This window comes from Salmo trutta, chromosome 13 (assembly GCF_901001165.1).
Source record: "Salmo trutta chromosome 13, fSalTru1.1, whole genome shotgun sequence".
Taxonomy (NCBI): Eukaryota; Metazoa; Chordata; class Actinopteri; order Salmoniformes; family Salmonidae; genus Salmo; species Salmo trutta.
In genome coordinates, this window is record NC_042969.1 from 54,479,131 (window position 1) to 54,494,904 (window position 15,774).

Below are 15,774 nucleotides of genomic sequence, written 5' to 3' on the forward strand. Positions count from 1 at the left end.
ATGGCCAATTTCCTTTTCCAGGAGTGTGTACAGTAACAAGAAGCGACATTAATACTTTATATCGCAGAGTAAGTCCGCGTTTACTTCAATGTTACCATGGCAGTATTTAGAACATGCATTTTTGTCCCCACCTCTTAGAATTCAGGCTCAGACATTGAAAAGGACAAGCAGAAGAAGAAGATGAAGAGGAAGATGAAGAAAGTATGTACTGTACCTCTCCTGTATCAGGTGGTAACGTGTGAAATGTCTCATGAAAGAGGTCCTATTCGATGTTCCTGTTTTCTGTCTCTCAGGATTCCCGTTCCTCTTCTTCATCTTCCAGCTCATCATCCTCTTCATCATCCTCGTCAGACAGTGAGGAAGAGAAGGAGAAAAAGAAGAAGAAAACCATGAAGAAGAAAAAGGTTTGATTCAACATGACATCAGAGAAATGTGTGGTGCCCATTTTGTCTACACAGCACACTAACTATTTGTTCGGATTATTTTTCAGGATTCCAGCTCCTCATCTTCATCCTCTGATAGCTCGTCATCCTCCTCATCGGACAGCGACAAGGACAAGAAGAAGAAGAAGAAGAAAAAGAAGAAGAAGCAAAAGAAAAAGGTAAGGAAATGTCTCATTGCACCATTGTGGCCAAACAATATCAAAGTGTTATAAACTGGATATCATTCCTCAACCAAATCAGCAAATCTGACTGAAACCTTACAATATGACCTGACATTATTGTGAAACATTTACCTGACGTCCTGACTCATGGACATTTCTCTTCTAGGATTTTGGCTGTTCCTCCGACAACGAGGCAGACAAAAATAAGGTAATATACAGTACCAGATTAGGAGTTGTAGCGTGTTGGTAGCATGGCAAAAACATTGAAAGCTGTTTTTAAAATGAGTCTAAAGTTACATTTGTTCTGTTCTGTTGTCTTTGGGAACAGGGAGAAGAGGGAGACGGACAGGGCAAGGATGAGTACAGCTGTTCTGCTGGCGTTTCAGCAGCTGGTATGTCATTTCTTCTTTTCAAATGTCACAACATGTCTTTTCACAGCATGTTCTACATGCAAAGCTATTCTCATCCTCGTCATTGTAAACAGAACATCAAATCAGATCTTTCATGTTCATTTATCTAACGTCAATAAACATGTCCACAATGGACGCCTATCTACTTGGTTTCATTGGGCAGAAAAAATGGCAACAAGAAATGATGACCGAACCCATGTATCTCTGCAGGCGAGGAGGGTGCCGGACTGGAGGGCACCCTGGGACAGAAATCATGTCAAGGAAAAAAGAAGAAAGATGAGAAGAAGAAAGACAAGAAGAACAAGAGAGACAAAAAAAAGGACAAGGTGAGGTCATCGAGGTGCATGAAACATGTCACGTGCTGAAGCGGAAATGCTCATAATGTGGTCCATCAATGGTCATAATAAGCATGATTAGCTTATTTTACATGCATCTCTTAACCTATATCAACTGTTAAACTCTGAGCGGTTGTTTTGGACCCAGTACAGCGTCGGCTCAGCTTAAGTGGTACGCACTCCGTGGGAAGAGCAGGTGTTCCTAATGTTTTGTGCACTCAGTGTGCATTTCTTTTGCTTTTCCTTGCCTGCTGTTGCTCTGGCTCTTTAATAGTCAATTTGTTAATGTACACCCGTATCAGAAGCCCACGGTTATTACCTTTCTAACAGTACTAAGCGTGTGTTTGTAAGACTTATAGTTTTGAAATCGAAATGTATCTAATGAAGGTAGTTTACAATATATGTGTCGCTTAGAAAATGTCAGCAGAGAGCGTCTGAGATTAACAGGTTAAAGTTTCAAAGGAATTCACCCTCTCACTCTTTCTCTGGGCTCTGTGTCAGAGTGATGGTGGTGACAAGGTAACACAAACATATCTACAGACAGACACTCCTCTCCTCAATTTGAATTGAAACTCTCTGTATCCACTGAATGACTGTGTCTGTTGTAATACCCTCTCCCCTATCACAGCGCAAGAAAGGCAAAGGAAAGGAGGGTGGCGCAACAGCTGAATGGATTTGTAAGTAAATCAAAAAAGAATTGTCTCAGAAGAGAGATGGAAATCTTGAGGATGATAGTCTTCCTTCCCGTGACCAGAGGCGGTGGAGATGTTCCTGAAGGAATGGAAGCTGGAAATATGAGTGATGACGAGAGAGACGGAGGCAAGAAGAACGAGAAAGAAAAGAAGAAGTTGAAGAAAAAGAGGAAGGTACTCAACTCAGTTCCCATTGGCTCCCTGTGCTACAGTACAGACAACCTTTCCCACAAATATTTAGCTGAGCTGTGTTATTCTGCCCTAGGACTTGAGCTCCTCTCCAAAAGTGTCATGTATTGATGTATTTAATTAAGTAATATAGCTGTAATTAACCTACTGAGTGTTTTTTTTCAATTGAAGAACTCTGGCTGTTCATCATCCTCTTCATCCTCGGATAGCTCTTCCTCTTCAGACAGCGAGAATGACAAAAAGAAGAAAAAAAAGAACATGAAGAAGAAATCTGAAGTTTGTGATTCCAAACTAGCAACTACATTGTTTACTATGGTATTGTTGGATGGTCCACACCATCCCAATATGACTGATGGATTGGACACTCTGTCTTTGCCACAGGATTCCAGTTCTTCATCTTCCTCCTCCTCTTCTGATAGCGAGGAGGAAAAGAAAAAGAAGAAGAAAAAGAAGGTGAGAAATCCATGTGTTGTATGATTTAACACAAAACAAGCTTATTGTTTTTGTTGACTCACTATTGACTGTGGTAACTTCTGGATCACAATAAAAGTGTGACTAAACTATGGCCATAACTAAAACTATGGCCATCTATAGCCCTATGACAGACATCTGTCCTAGAAAGATGTTAAGTACTTCATAGTGACCTGCTTTTTGTTGTTGTCCCTCAGGATTCTAGTTCTTCATCCTCTGACAGCGATGATGACAAAAAGAAGATGATGAAGAAAAAGAAGATGAAAAAGGTAAGTGCAGCAATGAAATGTCGATATTGCCCTAGCTACTCCATTGGCTATTGCTATTGCATCCCCTTTGGCTCTATCTCCTCAGCACTACAGCACGGAAGCAAAGGCAGACATGTTACAAAGCTTCTTATTCTTTGGAAAACACAGGATAGATGTCTGATTTAAAGTTTTGTCTGTTTCAGGATTCCAGCTCTGATGATTCAGATAGCGAGAAAGACAAGAAGAAGAAGAAGAGGAAGAAGAGGGATAAGAAGAAGGTACGTTTTCTTCTATTGTTTGTCTTGGGGGAGGGTCTTTTCAATTTTGAAAGATATCGGAGATATCAAATGAAACTGTTCTTGTGTGTCCAGGACAATTCTGTCAGCGAGGAAGACAAGAAAAAGAAGAAGGACAAAAAGAAAAAGAAGGATAACGTGCGTTTTCTATTGTGCTGTCTTGGGGAGGGTCCATTTTTTAAAGAACAGTTCATTTGCGATATCTTATGACAAGAATATTTATCTTGTGTGTCCAGGACTCTGACAGTGAGGAAGACAGGAAAAAGAAGAAGGTAATGTTTCAAATGTCTGTCTTGAGGAGGGTATTTATTAAAATGTTTTATTTTGAAAGAGCAGTTCATTTGAGATATCTAATGACCTCTGGATGACCAGCATATTTCTATTTGTGTCCAGGACTCATCTGACAGCGAGGAAGACAAGAAAAAGAAGAAGGACAAGAAGAAAAAGAAGAAGCATAAGAAGGTAGGTTTTTTATTGGGTGTAAAACACAATTATAATTGAAATAACTGTTCATTTCAGATATTTAATGACAACTGAATGAGCTGAATATTTCTTATGCGTGTCCAGGACTCATCTGACAGCGAGGTTGATAAGAAGAAAAAGAAGAAGAACAATAAGAACAAGGTATGTTTTTTAATTGACTGTCTTGGAGAGTGATCCTCAAACTAACAACAGTAACTATCAGAATGTGACTGTGGAACGTTCCTCCTGTGTACCCAGGACTCTTGTTCTGACAGCGAGGAAGATAAGAAGAAGGATAAGAAGAAGAAAGACAAGAAGAAGAAGAAAGACAAGACGAGGAAAAAGGTAGGTTATTTATGAGCCCCTCTATGAGTTTTTAGCCCAGTGCACATAGTTGAGGCTAATAATATAAGATTGTTATGGATCACCATATACTGTATTTTATTTGTGTCTAGGACGACTCCTCGTCTGGAAGTGATGACGATAAGAAGAAGAAGGAGCAGAAGAAGAAGAAAGGAAAGGTAAGTCCCCATTAAAGCAAATGTTATTTGGCGATGAACAACAGTGAGGTAAACACTGGAATCTGATGGACCATGTCCTCTGTTTGCCCTGTAGGGCTCCTCTTCTGGAAGTGATGATGATGAGGAGAAGAAAAAGAAGAAAGACAAGAAGGTAAGTACCAAGAAAGTAAATGTTATTTGGAGATGCACATGATACTGAGTTGAACACTGTCTTTCCTCCGGATGTGAGAAGGACAAGAAGACGATAAAAAAAAGTTAAGGAAATTCCTGGTAGACTTTTGTTGTGTATACAAACAAACATGTGATACAAAAATAGCTTAGAAACTCATTCTCCTTAAATGTACATTGGTCATTTGTATGTTGTAGGACTGTTCCGATGTTGAGGGAGAATCTAAGAAAAAACAGAAGAAAGATGACAAGAAAGACGTAGGTATCAGGAAGTGAATATTGGAATTCTATGCAAAGAGAAAGCCAAACCCTCAAGGTTTTCCCTGGTGTAGTCCAATCATCTCCTCAATGTCTCAGTTCTAAAGCAGGTATTTAGGACAGCTTTGAAGTAAAAGCCATTCATAGGTGCGAGCCTGGGAGAAGAGTTTCATTAAAACATATCAGTTCCATTCTAATAACATCCCCTTTATTCCCTTTTAGGATGGACCTGAGAATGAAAATTGTAGAGAGCTGAAGAAGGAGGGGAAACATGCAGGTGGCTTGGTGATGGGAGGAGGGTGCATGGATACAAAACCATCTGACGAGGGATCAGCTGTTTCTCCAAAACCCACCCTGAAGTTGGAATCCTGGGGGCTGTTGGCGGACGCCAGACCCAACACTCGCCATGGGTTCCTTTATAGCTCCTCATCCTCTCTCAGTCCCAGGGATATCAGCCCCTCCCGCCTGCCACTCAGTCCCATGGAGGCCCTGATGGGGAACCCAGCCAAGACCAGTGATGGGGACCCACTGACCGGGAGAGGACCAGCCAGCAGCAGAACCACACTGCTCAAACCCATTGATCTGTTCAGCCTTAATTAACATGGAGATTGGAAAATAGGTCAAGATGATTCATGCTCATTACAATCAGGTGTACAGGCTTAAAAGTGATCAAATGTAGAACATTCTGTCAGAAATAAAGAAATCATGTCAATGGGTACAATTTTGTGAATCTCTTTTCCAACTGAAGCTGGTTAACTTTTACAATGAATAATCTTTTGGCTCTTTGGAAACCTCACACGTGTCAGAAAGTGGGTGTAGCTGGTGCATGAAGTCAGGCGCAGGAGAGCAGAATGAGTGAGCAACGTGCTTTACTCAAAATAAAGGCACAAGGTAACAATACACTTGACCAACAATAAACGGTTATCAATTACGCACGGGTGAAAACGGCACCTGTCGAAATACCAGCCATAACATACCGAATGAACATAGAAACAATCACGCACAAAAACATGGGGAAAACAGAGGGTTAAATACATGAACATGTAATTGGGGAATGAAACCTGGTGTGTAGAAAACAAAGACAAAACAAATGGAAAATGAAAGGTGGATCGGTGATGGCTAGAAGACCGGGACGTCGACAGCCGAACGCAGCCCGAACAAAAGAGGGACCGACTTCGGCGGAAGTTGTGACAACACGTGAGTGACATGCAATTTGTTTATCTAAAGAAAAGTGAGAAGATTGAAGATAATTGTGTGTGTGTGTGTGTGTACACATGCAGGAATTTCCAGCAGTGTTCATGCAGGCTTAGCTGGTCAGACTGCACACCAGAGCCCAATACTACGAATGTAGTTTAAGGAGTTAGCGAGGTAACTTTGGGGCAACCCGTACCATGAAAGTGGTTCACCTTTAAGCCAGGTAAATTTGGTAAATCTGCTCCGGGGCAGGCTAACCCAGGGCTAACTACATTTATCCTGATTGAAGTGTCTGAGTTGAGGACCAATTAAATCAGATTCTCTCCCTCTCGCAAAGATTACTTCATCATCCACTTCATTTGAGGAAGAAAACTGTCTCAAATAACTAATCTATGTAAAAAAATATATACTGCTCCAAAAAATAAAGGGAACACTTAAACAACACAATGTAACTCCAAGTCAATCACACTTCTGTGAAATCAAACTGTCCACTTAGGAAGCAACACTGATTGACAATACATTTCACATGCTGTTGTGCAAATGGAATAGACAACAGGTGGAAATTATAGGCAATTAGCAAGACACCCCCAATAAAGGAGTGGTTCTGCAGGTGGTGACCAAAGACCACTTCTCAGTTCCTATGCTTCCTGGCTGATGTTTTGGTCACTTTTGAATGCTGGCGGTGCTTTCACTCTAGTGGTAGCATGAGACGGCGTCTACAACCCACACAAGTGGCTCAGGTAGTGCAGCTCATCCAGGATGACACATCAATGCGAGCTGTGGCAAGAAGGTTTGCTGTGTCTGTCAGCGTAGTGTCCAGAGCATGGAGGCGCTACCAGGAGACAGGCCAGTACATCAGGAGACGTGGAGGAGGCCGTAGGAGGGCAACAACCCAGCAGCAGGACCGCTACCTCCGCCTTTGTGCAAGGAGGAGCAGGAGGAGCACTGCCAGAGCCCTGCAAAATGACTTCCAGCAGGCCACAAATGTGCATGTGTCTGCTCAAACGGTCAGAAACAGACTCCATGAGGGTGGTATGAGGGCCCGACGTCCACAGGTGGGGGTTGTGCTTACAGCCCAACACCATGCAGGACGTTTGGCATTTGCCAGAGAACACCAAGATTGGCAAATTCGCCACTGGCGCCCTGTGCTCTTCACAGATGAAAGCAGGTTCACACTGAGCACATGTGACAGACGTGACAGAGTCTGGAGACGCCGTGGAGAACGTTCTGCTGCCTGCAACATCCTCCAGCATGACCGGTTTGGCGGTGGGTCAGTCATGGTGTGGGGTGGAATTTCTTTGGGGGGCCGCACAGCCCTCCATGTGCTCGCCAGAGGTAGCCTGACTGCCATTAGGTACTGAGATGAGATCCTCAGACCCCTTGTGAGACCATATGCTGGTGCGGTTGGCCCTGGGTTCCTCCTAATGCAAGACAATGCTAGACCTCATGTGGCTGGAGTGTGTCAGCAGTTCCTGCAAGAGGAAGGCATTGATGCTATGGACTGGCCCGCCCGTTCCCCAGACCTGAATCCAATTGAGCACATCTGGGACATCATGTCTCGCTCCATCCACCAACGCCACGTTGCACCACAGACTGTCCAGGAGTTGGCGGATGCTTTAGTCCAGGTCTGGGAGGAGATCCCTCAGGAGACCATCCGCCACCTCATCAGGAGCATGCCCAGGCGTTGTAGGGAGGTCATACAGGCACGTGGAGGCCACACACACTACTGAGCCTCATTTTGACTTGTTTTAAGGACATTACATCAAAGTTGGATCAGCCTGTAGTGTGGTTTTCCACTTTAATTTGGAGTGTGACTCCAAATCCAGACCTCCATGGGTTGATAAATTGGATTTCCATTGATTATTTTTGTGTGATTTTGTTGTCAGCACATTCAACTATGGAAAGAAAAAAGTATTTAATAAGATTATTTCTTTCATTCAGATCTAGGATGTGTTGTTTAAGTGTTCCCTTTATTTTTTTGAGCAGTGTATATTAAAACTGCATGCATGATCAGAAGGATAGCTAAATATTTACCAGGAAAGATTCTTAAGCAAATAACCCAAGCATTAATTGGGAGTCAGGTGAACTACTGTTCTGTGGTCTGGGGACATGCATCAGCAAGTGAAATTAGGAGGCTGCAGATTGAACAGAACAAAGCAGCAAGGATTGTTTTAAGGTGGAGATATGGTTCTTCTGTGGTAGTCATGCGCAATGCTCTTGGTTGGTCATCAATAAACAAGATAATTGAAAAAAACATGCTTATTTTATTTCATAATACACACCATTTAAAACGGCCAAACTCTATTCACAATAGTATTCAGTTGGTAAGAGACAGACATTCAGTAAATACTAGGTTGTCCACCATCTAAACTCAACAAAAAATGAAACGTCCTCTCACTGTCAACTGCGTTTATTTTCAGCAAACTTAACATGTGGAAATATTTGTATGAACATCACAAGATTCAACAACTGAGACATAAACTGAACAAGTTCCACAGAAATTGAATAATGTGTCCCTGAACAAAGGGGGGTTCAAAATCAAAAGTAACAGTCAGTATCTGGTGTGGCCACCAGCTGCATTAAGTACTGCAGTGCATCTCTTCCTCATGGGCTGCACCAGATTTGCCCGTTCTTGCTGTGAGATGTTACCCCACTCTTCCACCAAGGCACCTGCAAGTTCAGACATTTCTGGGGGGAATGGCCCTAGCCCTCACCCTCCGATCCAACAGGTCCCAGACGTGGTCAATGGGATTGAGATCAGCAAGGAGTCATCATGCCAGGTAGTTCTGAGGCATGGTCCTAGTGCTCAGGTTCTCAGAGAGAAAGAGAGAGAGAATTAGAGGGAGCATACTTAAATTCACACAGGACACAGCTGGAGGCAGGGATTTCTCCTATAGAGCTCCATTTTTATGGAATGATCTGCCAACCCATGTGAGAGACGCAGACTTGGTCTCAACCTTTAAGTCTTTACTGAAGACTCATCTCTTCAGTAGGTCCTATGATTGAGTGTAGTCTGGCCCAGGAGTGTGAAGGTGAATGGATAGGCACTGGAGCAAGGAACCGCCCTTGCTGTCTCTGCCTGGCCGGTTCCCCTCTCTCCACTGGGATTCTCTGCCTCTAATCCTATTACAGGAGCTGAGTCACTGGCTTACTGGTGCTCTTCCATGCCGTCCCTAGGAGGGGTGCGTCACTTGAGTGGGTTGAGTCACTAACGTGGTCTTCCTGTCTGGGTTAGCGCCCCCCCTTGGGTTGTGCCGTGGCAGAGATCTTTGTGGGCTATACTCGGCCTTGTCTCAGGACGGTAAGTTGGTGGTTTGAAGATATCCCTCTAGTGGTGTGGGGGCTGTGCTTTGGCAAAGTGGGTGGGGTTATATCCTGCCTGGTTGGCCCTGTCTGGGGGTGTCGTCGGACAGGGCCACAGTGTCTCCCGACCCCTCCTGTCTCAGGCTCCAGTAAGTATGCTGCAATAGTTTATGTGTCGGGGGGCTAAGGTCAGTCTGTTATATCTGGAGTATTTCTCCTGTCTTATCCGGTGTCCTGTGTGAATTTAAGTATGCTCCCTCTAATTCTCTCTCTTTTCTCTCTGAGAACCTGAGCACTAGGACCATGCCTCAGAACTACCTGGCATGATGACTCCTTGCTGTCCCCAGTCCACCTGGTCGTGCTACTGCTCCAGTTTCAACTGTTCTGCCTGTGGCTATGGAACACTGACCTGTTCACCGGACGTGCTACCTTGTCCCGGACCTGCTGTTTTCGACTCTCTCTCTCTCTACCGCACCTGCTGTCTTTAACTCTGAATGATCAACTATGGAAAGCCAACTGACATTTACTCCTGAGGTGCTGACCTGTTGCACCCTCTACAACCACTGGGATTATTATTATTTGACCCTGCTGGTCATCTATGAACATTTGAACCTCTTGGCCATGTACTGTTATAATCTCCATCCGGCACAGCCAGAAGAGGACTGGCCACCCCTCAGAGCCTGGTTCCTCTCTATGTTTTCTTCCTAGGTTCCTGCCTTTATAGGGAGTTTTTCCTAGCCACTGTGCTTCTACATCTGCATTGCTTGCTGTTTGGGGTTTAGGCTGGGTTTCTGTACAGCGCTTTGTGACATCGGCTGATGTAAAAAGGGCTTTATAAATACATTTAATTGACTGAAATTTGATTGATATACCAGGCGGTGTCAGAGGAAGGCCTGTTCTCTCTGCTACCGCACAGCAAGCAGTACCAGAGTGCCAAGTCTGGGACCAAAAGGCTCCTGAACAGTTTCTACCCCCAAGCCATAAGACTGCTGAACAGTTAATCAAATGGCTACCCAGACTATTTACGCTGACACTCCCAACACACAGATACACACACTACATACACTCACACATACACAAAACACACACACACACGTGCATATTGATGCAACACTCACACATAGACACACGTGCTGCTGCTACTCTGTTTATTTTCTATCCTGATTGCCTAGACACTTAACCCTACCTGTACACATTGCCTAAATTACCTAAATTACATGTACCCTGCACATTGACTCAGTACTGGTACTCTTTGTAAATAGCATCGTTATTCTTATTTTACTGTGTTACTATTTTCCTTTTTTTATTTAGCATTTATTTTTTCTCACTTTAACTCATTGTTGGCAATGCATTGTTGGCAAAGGGGTCCTAAGTAAGCATCTCACGGTAAAGTCTACACCAATTGTATTCGGTGCATGTGACAAATAAAATTTGATTTGATTGGAGACTGCATCCCAGCCTGCCGGATGTGCTTCTCCCATCGCACTCCAGTGACTCCTTGTGGCAGGCGGGGTGCATACACCCTGACTTCGGTTGTATGGTGTTTACTGGTCCTGTTTTAGCAGACCAATATAAACATCTTCAGGGTTGGATTTTTTTTATTTCTGCATGCTCTGGCCAAACGCTACCCTATGTAGGCCCACGGACGTCACATCATTGGGCTCAAATCATGCGGACAATAAGGCAGCATGGTCCATCATCCAGAAGAAAATATAAAAACATTTTTTTTCGGAATAAATGTTTGAATTTACAAAACTGTTTTTTATTGGGAAGGCAGATAATGCATTGTTATAAAAAGCAATTACCTTTGCATGTGAAAACACAATCCCACTCATTACTACACGTGCGTGGCTATGTCACGTTTGTTTTGTCAGTGTTCGCGGTCGGCGAGCGCTGGGCACTGGCTCACGCCCCGGAGGCAGCCCCGTTCCAAAACGAAAGCAATCACGTTTCACCCGGTTCAAACTCTTCGGGCCAGATAAGCGAACCCCCTCCGTGATTGCAGTCTCAGACTAATTTGCCTATGTAGCGGACGACAATAATTTAGTTTTAATCGTCATGCTACCGGACTAAGACTCCACCAGGTAAATGCCACCCTGGCCCAATCAGGGGCTCTTTCAAAACCGTTAAAAAAACATGATCATTGTTATTGGACAAAATCAGATAGCCCCTCCTCCATTTAAAACTCCTTATGCCGTTTTGTGCCTTCTGACCAACATGAACGTGTGTTGGTCACGTGGTCGTGGGGTGGGGTCAACAGGTAGGTGCGTTGCATGAGTTTTTCCGTTGATAAAGTGCAACATTGCTCTTGCTGGCTGTAACTACTGCCGTGTGCTCTCAAGACAACATGGATTTCGATTTGGCTTCAGGTAAATCTTGATTTCTTGAATCATAATTGAATTCAGCTCGTTCCACTCTAAAATATTATCTGAAATACAGAAACTACATTGTATGCATTTCTCAATTGATTTGGTGGTTATTAGTCTAAGATGTGAGCCTAATATTTTCCTATTATTTGAGCTGATTGAATGCACTTCACACCTATTAAGCATTTCATTATTCTGAAGACTGCCTTAGTTGAGACAATATGTTTACATTAGTAATGACAGAAGGCAAATATGCCTCTGAAGGACTTATAAATATATATATATTACATGATTAGCAATCGAACATGGACAGGTGGAGTAGGCCTTATGTCCTTTCAGTTGAAGAATGCATAGTGCCACTATCTATTTATTGCTATTGAGGATGGTAACCTATAATTTTAATGAAAAGGTTCTGGTCAGTTTATTAGGCTGTGATTGTTCATGTAAAGATAACTAAGCCTACATGTTCTGTCTGTTATTTTCCACAGCTGTAGGTAAAGATGATCATGTGAAAAAGGATGATGCCTCTGGCCAGGAACAGAACGCCCTATTTGGATTGGGGAAGAAGAAGGACAAAGATGGGGATAAGGTAAGAAACATACTGTTACCATTACCTAAACCAGTTCCTTGATGAGTGCTTCAATTGTATTTCAGCCAACAATGGCAATTTGTGTGCAATTAATGCTGACAATCATGCACACACTGCATACAAAGTATTCTGACTGTATACCAACTTTCAGTGTGTGTCCAAGGACAAATCAAAGGACCATGACAAATCGAAGGACTGTAAGCACCATGACAAATCAAAGGACCATAAGGAGGACAAAGACAAGTCTAAGGAACATAAAGACAAGAAACATGGTGACAAGAAGGACAAAGGTCATAAGAAGAAGAAAGACAAGAAGCCAAAGGAGCATAAGGACAAAGATGATGGGTCATCATCTTCCTCGTCCAGCAGCGATGAGGTAGTGCACAATAGCCTTGATTTGTTATTTTTGTTGTTGTGATTATTGTTCCAACGAATGTTAATATATGACTGCTATAGAATGGGGTCCAACAAGTCGTGTTGACAACCACTCCTTTAGTTCAAGGGTTCCTTACTATCAATATGGGTAAGTCAATAGAGGCTGTGCAGGTTATGCCAGTTGTGGCAGTTTTTCGGGTTAAACGCCCTAGTTATGTAGGTGTGGTTGTTGCCATTTACAACACTTGAGACTCAGAACTTCTACTATCACATGCGGTTCCATACACTATCAGCTAGTAAAACATCATTTTAGAAACAGATCTCCGTTTGCAGTCTATTCATGCTACCTCTTACTGTAAAGGTTATCTGTTGTCGCTAGGTATATTGGCAAGACAGTAAGACATGTAACCTTGGTCGTGCCGTTAATGTAAAAGAGGAAATGGACAAGAATGCTCTGAGTTACTAGGTGTGTCTGTGAAAACAGATCAGATAGGAGAGCAATAAAAAGGTGTTACCTGCCCAACAGTCACATCAGGGCCTGACTGCGTATTTCACCCAAGACAAGTGTTTATTATTAGTACATGTAATGGTTCATACTGGCACCTTAATGTGGTACATAATCACTAGGGTTATCTTTTATTAAATGTATGTCTTTTGTCATTTTAGGATGAAGGCAAGAAGAAGCATCACTGATTCTGGTGCTGTGAGGAAGTGCTACTGCCAGTGAACTTTTACAATGTTTTGTACTGCAATGTTGCATGCATGATATTTACTGTGTACTGTTTCCTTGTTGTTCCTGATCATGTTTTGATGTGCCAGACTGTAAAGTAGTGGTTTTACAACCGAATATTAAATAACACAACAACCAGGATATATGGTGAATGTCAGACTTCTTTCCTCCCTAGTAAAAAGTCTAATGTCCACCAGAAGGGGGAGGTGTTCTTCATTGAATGTTTATTTAATAGATTGAATTCAATTGCTTTCAAGTTTTTTTTGTTAAATTGTCCAGTTCAAAAGATTGAATTGCATTCTCTTTTGTTTATTTTAGCACAACTTATGGGAAAGCTCAATGTTCTTAGTTTGAAATAAAAAGCATAAGGGTGCATATACCTAAAGGTTTTCTCAACAGGGGATAGATAGTGTTGGGAGTGGGACATAGGTACCGTGCATGTTACTTCAGTACGTACGTATTGTACTCCATCTATGCAGAGTTAAGATGGCAGTCCATTCCTTGTCTAACCTGAGTTGACTTAGTGAGCAGGTGCACTGGCCTTGAGTAAATTCATTCTGCAAAAACTAACTAGGAAAAGCAAAGCTGTACATGACTGGGGTACACAAAATGCGTGACATGGCAAAGCCAGGAAATGTTTCCGTAACACTGGCATCAATATTGAAGAGGACCTGAACTCTAACATGGGTTGTCAGGAAAGAGGAATTAAAACATTTAACATACGGAAATTGTTCACATACTTAATCTTTTATACCGGGCGGAAAAAGAAAATGGAGCGATTGCAAAATGTATCAATAAATAAATAAATAAATAGTGTGTGGATGCTGCTATTGCTGTATGGTAACTCCTATCACACTAGGCTGTATCCCTGTTGGGATGCATAGGAGGGGAAATGAACAGATATACAGCCTGTCTTTCTAGTGAACTTGTCAGCAGAACTAGATGGTCACTTTTCATTTATGTTTTCATGGTTTATGAAATGAAAAACAAATGGTATGCTCATATGGTCTGTTGGCTACTAAACTCAGCAAAAAAAGAAACATCAACTGCGTTTATTTTCAGCAAACTTAACATGTGTAAATATTGGTATGAACATAAGATTCAACAACTGAGACATAAACTGAACAAGTTCCACAGACATGTGACTAACAGAAATGGAATAATGTGTCCCTGAACAAAAGGGGGGGTCAAAATCAAAAGTAACAGTCAGTATCTGGTGTGACCACCAGATGCATTAAGTACTGCAGTGCATCTCTTCCTCATGGGCTGCACCAGATTTGCCCGTTGTTTCTGTGAGATGTTACCCAACTAGTCCACCAAGGCACCTGCAAGTTCCTGGACATTTCTGTGGGGAATGGACCTAGCCCTCACCCTAAGATCCAACAGGTCCCAGAAGTGCTCAATGGGATTGAGATCCAGGCTCTTCGCTGGCCATGGCACAACACTGACATTCCTGTCTTGCAGGAAATCACGCACAGAACGAGCAGTATGGCTGGTGGCATTTTCATGCTGGAGGGTCATGGATCAGGGTCAGGATGAGCCTGCAGGAAGGGTACCACATGAGGGAGGAGGATGTCTTCCCTGTAACGCACAGCGTTGAGATTGCCTGCAATAACAACAAGCTCAGTCCGAGGATGCTGTGACACACCACCCCAGACCATGACGGACCCTCAACCTCCAAATCAATCCCGCTCCAAAGTACAGGCCTCGGTGTAACGCTCATTCCTTCGACGATAAATGTGAATCTGACCATTACCCCTGTTGAGACAAAATCGCAACTCATTAGTGAAGAGCACCTTTTGCCAGTCCTGTCTGGTCCAGCAATGGTGGGTTTGTGCCAATAGGCGATATTGTTGCTAGTGATGTCTGGTGAGGACCTGTCTTGCAACAGGCCTACAAGCCCTCAGTCCAACCTCTCTCAGCCTATTGTGGACAGTCTGAGTACTGATGGAGGGATTGTGCGTTCCTGGTGTAACTCGGGCAGTTGTTGTTGCCATCCTGTACCTGTCCCGCAGGTGTGATGTTTGGATGTATCGATCCTGTGAAGGTGTTGTTTCACGTGATCTGCCACTGCAAGGACAATCAGCTGTCCGTCCTGTCTCCCTGCAGCGCTGTCTTAGGCGTCTCACAGTCCGGACATTGCAATTTATTGCCCTGGCCACATCTGCAGTCCTCATGCCTTCTTGCAGCATGCCTAAAGCACATTCACGCAGATGAGCAGGGACCCTGGGCATCTTTCTTTTGATGTTTTTCAGAGTCAGTAGAATGGCCTTTTTAGTGTCTTAAGTTTTCATAACTGTGACCTTAATTTTCTACCGTCTGTAAGCTGTTAGTGTCTTAACAACCGTTCCACAGGTGCATGTTCATTAATTGTTTTTGGTTCATTGAACAAGCATGGGAAACAGTGTTTAAACCCTTTACAATGAAGATCTGTGAAGTAAGTTATTTGGATTTTTACGAATTATCTTTAAAAGACAGGGTCCTCTTTTCTATTTTTTTTTCAGAGTATATGTGTTATCCAGACAGAAAAGGTAAATAGGCAAAATAACATTTTGATTTAGAG

General features: G+C 43.0%; 2 protein-coding genes across 2 annotated transcripts; both read left to right on the forward strand.

Moving 5' to 3' along the window:
• The first annotated feature begins 352 nt into the window (after window positions 1-352).
• Window positions 353-5,372, forward strand: LOC115206067 (cylicin-2). Its single transcript, XM_029772636.1, has 20 exons — window positions 353-404; window positions 491-601; window positions 771-812; window positions 933-996; window positions 1,225-1,340; window positions 1,978-2,026; window positions 2,106-2,215; window positions 2,402-2,506; window positions 2,612-2,683; window positions 2,899-2,970; window positions 3,153-3,227; window positions 3,321-3,383; window positions 3,482-3,547; window positions 3,639-3,707; window positions 3,813-3,869; window positions 3,966-4,052; window positions 4,163-4,228; window positions 4,323-4,379; window positions 4,595-4,654; window positions 4,877-5,372. Exons 1-20 carry the CDS (start codon window positions 390-392, stop codon window positions 5,252-5,254), a joined length of 1,734 nt encoding a protein of 577 aa, XP_029628496.1. The 5' UTR covers window positions 353-389; the 3' UTR covers window positions 5,255-5,372.
• A 6,019-nt stretch (window positions 5,373-11,391) lies between these two features.
• LOC115206068 (putative uncharacterized protein DDB_G0292636) lies at window positions 11,392-13,501 on the forward strand. Its single transcript, XM_029772637.1, has 4 exons — window positions 11,392-11,520; window positions 12,006-12,106; window positions 12,258-12,482; window positions 13,148-13,501. Exons 1-4 carry the CDS (start codon window positions 11,499-11,501, stop codon window positions 13,172-13,174), a joined length of 375 nt encoding a protein of 124 aa, XP_029628497.1. The 5' UTR covers window positions 11,392-11,498; the 3' UTR covers window positions 13,175-13,501.
• Window positions 13,502-15,774: the final 2,273 nt, after the last annotated feature.